Source organism: Puntigrus tetrazona, unplaced genomic scaffold (genome assembly GCF_018831695.1).
Source record: "Puntigrus tetrazona isolate hp1 unplaced genomic scaffold, ASM1883169v1 S000001062, whole genome shotgun sequence".
Lineage (NCBI taxonomy): Eukaryota > Metazoa > Chordata > Actinopteri > Cypriniformes > Cyprinidae > Puntigrus > Puntigrus tetrazona.
The window spans coordinates 760001-771712 of record NW_025048651.1 but is presented as its reverse complement, the minus strand read 5'-3'; the positions used below and the strand labels follow the sequence as shown (position 1 = coordinate 771712).

Below are 11712 nucleotides of genomic sequence, written 5' to 3'. Positions count from 1 at the left end.
GCCCAAAAAGATACTCAGAAATATACTTCATCATATTAAAGAGAAAAAGAAAAAAAAAAAAACAGGAAAAAAAGAAAAAAACATTAGGCCTACAGTAAAATGTCAATGTGGAGTGTTTTTCATTTCACTTCAGAGTTTTTACAAACCCTTTCTTGTGGGCTTGGCAACAGGTTCTCATCCACATCCTAATAAATATTTTCATCACTTTTATTTATATAGTGCTTTTAACAATACAGATTTCCTCAAAGAATTGAACTATGCATTACTAACACTCTGTTCTCCTAATTGACACAATGACTAGATGGAGACGTCTCTGAATTTAATAAAAAATTGTTTCATCATCAAATTGACAATAATCAGTAGAAATTAGGTTTCCCCAACTAAGCAAGCCAGAAAGGCGATAGTGGCAAGGAACAAAAACCCCATTCATTACAGAAAAGAAGAAAGAAGAAAAAAACCTTGGGACAAATGTGATTTTCATCAAAAAAACATCTTGAAGCAAAAAGAAACTTACAGGCCTGACATAAGGGATTCTCCTGCTTTGACACTAAACAATAATAAAGCACAAATCATCTGTTGGACCCTGGACCCTGATCTACTATCTACTACCACCACATCTCAGTTCAAACACTGGCCTGCATAACCTAAATATTTTCTAGGTTGCCTTTTTAAAATGTTAAACCATGTTAATAGTATTTCACATGCTTTTCCACTCACACAACCCCAAACAGCAAACTCAACACAAAAATGGTTAGTCCTTTCTTACGCCACTGTATTCACTCCTCACTACCCTTTCTCCTCCCTCAGATGGCAAAAAGAAGTCTGAACTTGTTTGAATTTAATATTTATTCAAGTCTCATCTGATTGGAAATGCATTCATACAGTAAATTGCACGTAACCCAATTACACCTCACCAAAAAATTTTTCAGTAGAGTTGGTTGAAAATTCCAAACAAAATGTCATTTTTATTATATTCATTTGAGGAATTACTTAGCACAAAGTATTTAATATAGTGAGATCATGCAAGATGTTCTAGCAGAAATTAAATCCACCTGGTAAAAAAAACAATTTATAGCAAACAGTATTTACACATACAGGTCTATTGAAATGGGAAACATTCTGTACTAAAATCACTAGAGTTAGCTAGGAAGAATATGTTAAAAGATGATCAGTACATGTCCCTTAGTGTAATGTCCCAAAGTCCATTACTGCCCTGTATATCAAAAGTCACTAACATTAGACCTGAACTTTCAATAAAAAAAAAAAAAAAATAATAATAATAAAAAAAAAGACATTTTAAAAAGGGAACATTTTTAAGACATCTATTCATTACACAATATGGAGAGAGTATTTTTGTTTAACACACACCTATTTTTAAATAAATCACTAAAAATGAAAGTGAAACGGCTTTAGGAATATCACAATTTAGATAAAAAAAAAAGTACAGAAACTCCATTCCTACATTGCCTTTGAAGTCTTTGGTCTATACTAAAATTCACAACAGTTATATAAAATATAAATTATATACATACACTAACCATATGGATGCACTAAAGACAAACAGGTTTTGGAAACATAATACTAGGATATTACAAATCGTAAGACCTCAATTTCATCAACACCACAAATCCAAATTTTCAGTGCTGGCAAATCCTGGATTTTCTTGAATCTTCCAGTAAGATCCATTTGTCACCCACACCTCTCTTCCAGCATGATCTAAAGTTTTCCTGTTGAAAGAAAAATATTTGTACACTCCTGAATATACAGACATTCATGGATTTTTTTTTTTTTATATATGTGTGTGTTATCTGCAAAATATAATTCCATTAACACTAATTAAAGGGGTCATCAGATGCAAAATTCACTTTACAAGTTGTTGAAAAAATTTGAGTGCATGTACACATCTATCCTATAATGAGAAAAAGATTTAGTAACATTCACTTTTTAGTAAGTGTTGCATGCTGTTTTATAATGTATTATACTTTCTAATTTAACTGAGGTGCAGATAACTGTCAGTAATTGCAATAAAAAATCCTGATATTTTAATTGTAAATCAAATCTATTGCTACGAAAACGCTAAGTAAAAATTACAGCATTTTAAGTGATATCCTATTAAAACTGATTTCACTTAGTGTAAATAGCTGCAGTTTTTTTTTTAAAACCCCATTTTAAAATCTCCTTTCTTTAAATCAAGCTATTCTGGAATTCTAGTCAGTGCACTACAGGAGTCTATGTTCGCTCCAATCATTCGTGATCCAGCTTTATCTACAGAAGAGGTGAGTATAAGGGTTTTTATGAATCTTTGTCTTTCCAAATAGTTTCAAAAGCATTAAAAGTAACATGGACTAGAATGGCTTGATGAAAACAGTGAGTGGTATTGTAAAACACCTTCTCTACCCTGTCAAAAGCTCAGAGAAATTTTTATGAATGTTTTTTAAGACCCTATAGATCCAATGACCCCATGAGTTAATCTGAGGAATATTAAGGATTAATCAGAATTGTTTAAGATTGGCAGCAGATTTTAGAAGCAAAAATATGAAAGAAAAACTCACACAAAGAAACGTGGAACATGCTCTTCACCTCTCTTGGCCATTGCCTTACGTCTTTCACGTTGTTTCTCCTCAATTTCATCCTTGCGTTTATCAGCTTCTTCTACTTTGCCCTCTTCAAGAAGCCTGAAAGGAAAATAAAATGTCAGATTGAAATACTTTTTTCCAGCCATCTCAATATCATCACTGGCCATTTTCTAAGCACTAAAACAATGAAATTCAAGTAAATTTGACCAAAATGGCAAAATTCGAAACTTTAAAGTTGAAATGAGACAAAGTACACAGAGTAAAACTTTACTCCACCTAATAATTAAAATGCTCTTATTTTCTCAGCCACATGCTGTACCAGATGCATTGACTGACTTTCTTTAAATGAACAAAGACTAAAGAAAAAAACTTTCAAAAAACCATATAATGCAAGTGTATGCATCAGAAGTTGACAAAAGAAGAGATTCAGAAGAACTGACAACTGTTACAAAATGTTACACAACATGCTTACAAATCACACTTAACACATGATGAAAGTCGAAACTGGTGATGTGATTTTTGTGTATCCAAGTATCTAAAAGCATAAAGTCAGTTGATTAACTGGCAAGACACATCAGTACAACTGGTAGAGCTAGAGGATGCCAACACCAAATGTAACAAATGATTTACTAGCAATAAGGCTTTAGCATTAACTTTCAAAGTAGTTCAGCATGTACAAAAAATATAGTTTGCAATTTGCATCAGTCATAAAATAAAAAAGAAAAGACTTCATTTATTAATTTATATGGGTTTTGTTCTGACCAATGTTTTGGAAGCAGTGTTGGGCAGCAACTAATTAAATGTTATAATAAATGTAATCCGTTACAGTTATGAAGAAAAAAATATAAACTATAGTTACTTAATAAATGTAAACTCCTTCGAAATCATTAACATCTGTTTTTTTTCACAATACAGTTTTGATTGATTCTAAAATAAGACACCAGTGTATCAGGAATTTGTGACAAAATATTGGTAGCCAATGATCTCTCTGCTCAACATTCAAGAGCTGAAATGGGTGTGTCAGACAAAGGAGAGATGCAAAATGTGCTGTGTTGGAAGCCTCTAGATGGTTGGGAACAACTGCTATAGGACATTGTTCTCAAGTTCAATTCCTGGAGGGCCACAGCTCACAACATTTAACCTCCGACCAGCTCCAAATCACACCTGGTTGGAGGTTTCTAGTGATTCTAAATACTTTGATTAGCTGTATCAGATCAGGTATGATTAAATCAATGTACATTTTAACCTGTTTAACATGAAGTGACAGTGTAGACCTTTGTTTGTGTTTTTGACCTACATTAGCATGGAATCACTAACATTCATTTCTCTAGTTTTAACATTGAAATTTTTAAATTGTAACTTAATGTTTGTGACAAACAGAAAAATTATTGTTTTTGTCTTGGATTGAAGTTGAATATTTAGTGACAGTGAATGCTTGGTTTTGTTTGGATTCAGGAAATTAAATAAAAAATTATATTGCTCATCCTCTCAGGATACTTGGAATCAGTGTTGCAAGTACCCCAGACACATCGTTTTTCCTTTTTTTGAAGCATAAACCCGTAAAAAAAATGCAAGGTTCAGGTCTTCCAATGTTTCTCTATGGCACTGAAACCTACAGATGTCAGAGTTCTACTCTACATGCAATTTATACTCAACTGCCATTGGCGCATCTGCGTTCAAGGGGAGGGGCTTACCGATGGGTCAACTGGATAAATAAATCTAGCCATCATTGTTGGTATAGATGTCAGAGTGGGATTCGTAGGAGTGTCTTGAAATGTGCGTTTATGTAATATTTGAGTAAGTGAATGAGTGCGAGAGAGACTACTGTAAAAAAAACCACAGTGTGCATGCACAGTCTTGCTGGAAGAACATCAAATTTAGCAACTTTTTTAGATTTATTGCTTTAAATTACCAGAATGGTTTTATAAAGTATATATTTTATAATAAATAAAAATCTGTTGATAAAGCATATTCATAAATGTCTATAACTTCCTTGTTGGTTTCACTTTTAAAACTTTTGTTGAAGCAAAAAAAATATTCTCAGGGCCGTTTGGACTAAATTGTCCCCACTGAATTCCATCATGCTATTTATTTATTTATTTATTTTTTTTAAATCAGTGCCATTTAACTAAAATTATGCAATTTTAGAAGGTAATTGGCGTTACAATTGGCTGATGTGATCGTGAGGGTAGGCATAATCTGCCATGCGTCTGCTTTAAAAGGAGAGCAAACTTCATTCTGTGCTCCCAAGCTTTGTACACTAAGCGCAGATAGCCTTATTGGCAGAGGCTATATAAATATAACTCCACTCAAAAACATGTGATTGGGATCGTGATTACAAAAGATGGTTGTTTGACATACGTTTTCAAGTTGTAAATCCAAACAAACATCGGGGGAACATGCAGGATAGTCCAAGAGAGCAACTTTATTCTCCTCGAAAAAAGTACTTCATTGGACAGTGGTTGTGATCTACGTTGTTCTCCTGTTGAAAGAGTCGTTTCTGCTCCGACAAGGTTCTCAGTCGGGGGATGCCCCTGCAACATGTCCACATACTCCAGAAAACATCTTCAGTGGGATCTCTTTGACATGCCAGGTATGTTGGAAGCCACCAGGTCAGGCAAAATTTTTCTCTGAGAATGAAACATTCTTCCGCCTTTCAATATCCCATGTTTTATGCTCTCTTGCAAATTACAAAACAGGCAAGTGTATGTCATGGGAGGAGACATGGCCTTTAAAAAGACATTTTCTGTTCTTGAAACCCTTCTCTCACAGACACTGATGGTTATTGGTCTGCATTTAGTAAGGGCCTTAATTTGGGTCGAGGATCGCCATGTGTCTTCACAGACAGCCTGTCACATCCTTTGGTGCAGAGCAGGTGTTTTTTGGGGAGGATCTACCACAATTCTGCCACATTCAAAGATAAAGGCTTTGTCCATAGCCTTAAAAAGTTGCACAAAAATATGGCTCTCATGTCATTGTTCTTCAGGCAGTAACACCGTCATGATTTCCTGATGGCAAAGACAAACTTTTGATCAGCAGATGAACAGCCTGTTGCAGTTTAACTGCCTACTTAATAAATTGCCTATTTTATACGTTTTGTCTCTTGTTCCTTTTTCTTCTTTTGCCATTTTGAAGCAATCCACCAGCGTCAAATATGAATACTTGTTATGTTCAGTGAATATTAATATAAAAATTGAACGGGGTTAAACTTTTTCATCTCATCCATCCATAGGACATTCTCCCAGAAGTTTTGTGGCTTTTCAAAATGTAGTTTGGCATATTCCCGTCTGACTTTGTTATGATTTGTTTTCAACAATAGTGTCCTCCTTGGCCTTCTCCCATGTAGTCCACTTTGGCTCAAACAACAATGGATGGTGCGATCTGACACTGATGTTCCTTCAGCATGAAGTTCACCTCGGATCTCTTTAGAAGTCTTTCTGGGCTCTTGTTACCATTCAGATTATCCGTCTCTTTGATTTTTCATAAATTTTCCTCCTGCGGCCACATCCAGGGAAGTTGTCTACAGTCCCATGGATCTTATATTTCCGAATAAAGTGTGCAACTGTAGTCACAGGAACATCTAGCTGCTTGGAGATGGTCTTGCAGCCTTTACCTTTAACTTTTGCCTTTGTCTATAATTTTCTTTCTAATCTCTTACTAGAGGCACACTAGTCACGGTTCAAAACACCGCTCATCCGTGCCGATCAGAACATAAAACAGGTTCTCCCCACTCAGTGAAGCACCCATTGAGAAACCGAATCAAAGTGCTCTAGTAATTGGCGATTCTATTGTACGGAACGTGAAAATAGAGACACCAGCCACCATAGTCCAATGCTTACTTGGGAGCCAGAGCGTCTGACATCTTGGCAAATTTAAAAGTGCTGGTAATGCTAAACGTAAATTCTGTAAGATTGTTATTCACGGCGGCGCTAATGATGTTCAACTTCGCCAGTCGGAGATCACTAAAAAGAGGTGTGTGAATTTGCAAGTACGATGTCGGACAATGTAAAAAGGCTCTGGTCCCCTCCCTGCTTACCGGGGTGATGAGATTTACAGCAGACTGCTGGGTCTCAATGGCTGGATGTCTAAGTGGTGCCCGCAGAACAACATAGGCTTTATAGACAATTGGATGAGTTTCTGGGGCAGACCTGACCTGTTGAAAAGGGATGGCCTTCATCCCTTCTGGGGTTGTGCTGCTCTTCTATCTAGACATATGGCATATAGTCTTAAGAGTTCCAACTTGACCAACTAGTGCCCAGGTCAGGAAGCAGACTGGCTAAACCGACCATCTGCTAGCTGCCTCACATCACAGAAGGCAGTTAATTCTCAACACATACAGACTCTTTCACTCTTTTACTCTAAATAAATCTACCCCCCAAAATTATTGCTATAAAAATGAGCCATGTTTAAAAGGTAAAGGGGGAGGTGTTGCTACAATTTATAACAATACTCTTATACTTAAACCTGCACTTTGAGAAGTACTAACTCATTTGAAGTTTTGGTGCCGCATATAACATTATCTATAGAATCATGTGCTAGTGATAAATCCCCTGTCATGTTTGTGCTGGCTACTGTATACAGGCCACCAAGGCACAGCACAGATTTCATTAATGAATTTTCTGATTTTCTAACTGAGCTAGTACTGGCCACAGATAAAGTCCTAATTGTTGGCGATTTTAATATCCATGTTGATAATGAAAGTGACGCATAAGGATCAGCTTTCTTAGACATTCTGAACTCCGTTGGGGTTAGACAACACGTCTCTGGACCTACTCATTGTCAAAATCATACTATAGATCTAATAGTGTCACATGGAATGGATGAAGTTCTGCAGAAAATGGAGCGCAGATGGAGAAAAACTAAATTAGAAGTATTTCATATTCTGTCATACAGAAAAGCATTAACAATTGCAAGATCTGATTATTTTTAAAAACACAACCCCTGGTATTTATTCAATACAGTAACTAAATTAACGAAAAATAAAACGTCAACAGGTGCTAACATTCCCCAAGTAACTCGTCTAATTTCTTTAGATGACATTAGACTTTCAAAAAGTAGCTATGTTGCTCAGGGTTACTTCTTACAGGATGTAGGTGAGGAAGTGGTAGTGACAGAACTATCGATCACTTGTGTTGAATGTTTCTCATGATGAACTTGCAGGTCACCTAGGGGTTAAAAAGACCCATGACAGAATCTTAAATTTTTTTGCCCAAAATTAAAGAAAGATGTGTCAAAGTACATCAAGACATGTGATACATGTCAAGTAACAGGCAAGCCAAATCAGATGATTAAACCTGCCCCATTGTTTCTGATTCCAGCTGTCAGTTCACCATTTGAACATCTGATTGTTGATTTTGTGGGCCCGTTGCCCAAATCAAAAGCTCACAGTTTTGTGTATATCGACTCTGTTTCCTGCAGCCAATCCCCTCCATACAATCACTGCAACATCGGTGGTGAAAGCCCTAACTCAGTTAATTTCTGTTTTTGGCATTCCAAAAATTTTGTAGAGTTATCAAGGTTCTAATTTTACTTCTCACTTGTGGTGGTAAAGCAAGTTTCTGATCTGATTGCCACACCAGATAAAAGGACGTCCACACAGTTGTGCCACATTAACATGTTGAAGCCCTATTATTGCCATTCTCACAAAGTATTAGATGCCAAAACTGCAGTCCAACCTGTATTATTAGTTGACAGTGCTTCATCTGTTCCACTGGGGGAGGAAATTGATGAAGGGGTTTCATTTCCAGTAGATACAGTACTGTAGGGGCTCTTACAAATTCTGAGAGTCTAGCAAATGGACCAACATTTTATGCACATTTTTAAGAGGGGTAACATGATGATTTAATTGCTCTTATTAAATCATGTCTCTTTATTTGGTGATGTACCTTCATGTACGCACTGGTTGGAGCACAATATTGACGTTGGGGAAGCTGAGCCCATTCGCCAAAATTTCTACCGGATGTCCGCAAGTATATTCTTCATCTTAAAAGGTGAAGTTCAGTATATGCTGGATAACATTGCACAACCATCATTCTCTATTTGGGCCTCCTCTGCTTACTTGTGAACAAATCTGATGGAACTTATCGGAAAATAAAAGTGACTAAATCAGACTCATTTCCTCTTGCTCGCATTGAGGATTGTGTTGCCCAAGTTGGGTTGTCAGCCTTTGTGAATAAATTTGATCTACTCAAAGGCTATTGCCAAGTTCTTTTAACCCTTCAGATGTAATAAAAGGCAGAAATTTCTTGCGCTCTTTGGGTCACTTTCTTATGTTATGAGCTTTGGTCTCAGAAATGATCCTGCAACTTTCCAGCAGGTTAGGAATCGAGTTGTGGCTGGGTTGCAGGGAGTCGCTGTCTATTTAGATGATGTGGTTGTGTTTAGTGATTCATGGGACCAGCCACTTGAATCGTATTGCATACCCGTTTTCTCATTTTGAAGATTCTGGTCTAACTGTAAATCTAGGTAAATGCAAATTCTGTAAAACCCACTATGACATACTTTGGTAAGGTAGTTGGAGAGGGCTGTGCGTGGCCAAACCATGCCAAGGTTGAGGTCATTGATCGATTTCTTTCTTCGGTTACGAAAAAGAAGCTGATGTTTTTTGTCGGATTAGTGGGTTACTATTGGGGATTTTGTAGGAACTTTTCTACTGTAGTAGCACCGCTCACTGATCTACTGAAAACAAAAGTTGCCTTTGTCTGGACTCCTGTTTGTCAGTAAGCCTTTGAAGCAGCCAAGTTGTTGCTTGTTTCTGTTCCTGTATTGGCAGCTCCCTGATTTGATCGCCCTTTCAGATTGTGTGTAGATGCTAGCAACATGGGTGCGGGAGCTGTATTGATACAGGCCTATTGAACAGGGATTTACCGCTCGGTTAGCCATTTTTCCCTCAAAAGGTTTTCCTCATATCAGCTATATTATTCTGTGGTGGAGAAGGAGGCATTAGCTTTAAATTGGGCCCTTCGAAATTGAGGTGTATGTTGGTTCAGTGTCTGACCCATTGGTTGTGTACACCAACTTCAACCCACTCATTTATTTACACTCTCTGAGGTGCCCAAACCAACGATTTACTAATTGGTGCCTCTTTCTGCAGTTGTATGCCCTTGATATATGACAAAGTAGTAGCTGGTGCATCTGTCTAGAGCTCCTTACTCCTCTTAGCTGTTGATTTGTCCATGTCTTGTTTTACTTCTTTGCTGTTTTTAAATAGCTTCTACAAGGCCCGTAGTTGCTGAGGGCTTTAGGGAGTACGACAAAGTGGTGGGATTTCTCCAGTATGTGGGGAGTTATTGGGTAAGGGTTAGGTGAGGTTTTCACCTGTGTTGGAGCTTCTGCCGGCATATTTAAACTGCTCCTTCAGTAGCGAGGCAGATCATCATTGTTGTTTTGTTGTCATCATGGCTGTGTTTTGTTTTGTCTTGTCCTATTTTTTCCTTTCAATAAATGCTTTTTATTTTTTTGAACGTTATCCAACGTGTTAACTCCTTTGTCATAGCTTGCGAGCCAGCCATGACAAAGGTAAAAAAAAAAAAAAAAAAAAAAATACAATTTACATTTTTGTTTGTCCTCTAAGGGTTAATTTGTACAAAGCTCATTGTTCTAAAAAAAAAGCAAGATCTGCTCCGATTGGCTAGCTATTTAGTGCACCGTGATTGGCCGAATACAAGCATGTACAGAAAATTTACACCTTGTACCACAACGTGATGCTGAATCATGGCGTTATAACGCCTAAATAATAAAACATTACAAACAAGACATTTGTTGCATTCAGTGGGAATATAATTGATTATAACAACTTAGTATTCTCTTATTATGTGTCACGTTGCATCGTGCCTCGTAACCATAACACCATGTCTGCATTTGTGATTGGAGAAAATCACAAACAACAAGCACTAACATTATCCTTCACTGCTCAAAACTCACCTTTGATTAGCAAGTATCAGGGTTTTTTTTTTTTTTTTTTTAAAGAAGAAAAAAGGTTGCGAGTCAGAAGTGCCAGACTGTCCTTGCAGAGATAGAATTGCTCCACTCTTTGCACAGCCAGCATTGGCTACTCCACAGATTTTAGGAGCCCATCCTCCGTAAATGTGCTGAACACACTCTAATGTTTGGGTGTTTTGGAAGTGTTGCGAATTCAACTTGACTACTGATTTCTAGTTATGTCCTCTTTTGGAAGCACAAAGTAGATCACAGAAATACAAATTACCCCATTAAATTTGTAATGTAACCTCTCAACACTAAGTACAAATTACAGTGCTAAAGGTCAAACAGATCTTTCTCATCTCAAATTACTGGTCACATACCTTTGGTCTGGACGGAAACGAGAGTCTGTCGGGGGTAATTTATCCTTTATATCAGGTGTCAGGTCATTGAGCTCTCTGGCGTACTGGGAAAAGCCATAGTAGTCAAAGTAATCATCTGGCTGAGGATCTGTGAATTACAATAGACAATCTATTTTAACACCCAGCTAAATAAGTGTAATTACTGTATGCATGGTCACTTACTAGGCTTCCAAATGCATTGTGGGTTGGAAAGTGTATCACAGAAAATGCCTTCATGCCATGATCCACCAAAACGGTGAACCACTTTGCCAGCATGGTCAAGGACGGTGCCATGCACTTCATTCTTGCTATTATCGTCACCCCAATAACGTGACTAGACAAATGAGAATTACATAATGGTTATATACACACACACACACACACACACATCACATTTGATATGTATGAAACATGACTTAAGTTTATTTCAATGCCCAATTAAACAACTGCTTGTAATCCTGCAATCCTGAAAACACAAAAGGAGAATGTGTCCAATCAAACAGTTTATAGATGTGACTCCAATGCCTAAATATCACTTGGTCCTTGAGCCAATTTGTTCCAGTTAATTTTAAAAGAAAAGCAGCTAAACGCATCAGTGTTTGGGTGATTAGAAGTGACACTATATAAAATCACTACCCAGGAGGGAGCACCGTGAATTAGGCTACCTATCAACTTGAAAAACATTGGTAAAAAAAACATTGATGCTAATTGATTGCTTTTCTAGTTTTAATATTTTCAAATGTTTTCAACGGTTAAATGTTTTCAAACATTTACAACAGACAGGCTTAATCTTACAGTAGTTCAACACCGATTAC

General features: G+C 37.0%; 1 protein-coding gene across 1 annotated transcript in view; it reads right to left on the bottom strand.

The window, feature by feature from the left end:
* Positions 1 to 831: 831 nt before the first annotated feature.
* The window catches only part of LOC122340552 (oxysterol-binding protein-related protein 7-like), a 31268-nt gene continuing 20387 nt past the window's right edge, over positions 832 to 11712 (bottom strand). Inside the window, 4 exon segments of the mRNA XM_043234114.1 lie at positions 832 to 1727; positions 2553 to 2675; positions 10880 to 11006; positions 11081 to 11231. Of these exon segments, the coding sequence (XP_043090049.1) occupies positions 1616 to 1727; positions 2553 to 2675; positions 10880 to 11006; positions 11081 to 11231 (513 nt within the window). The 3' untranslated portion in view covers positions 832 to 1615.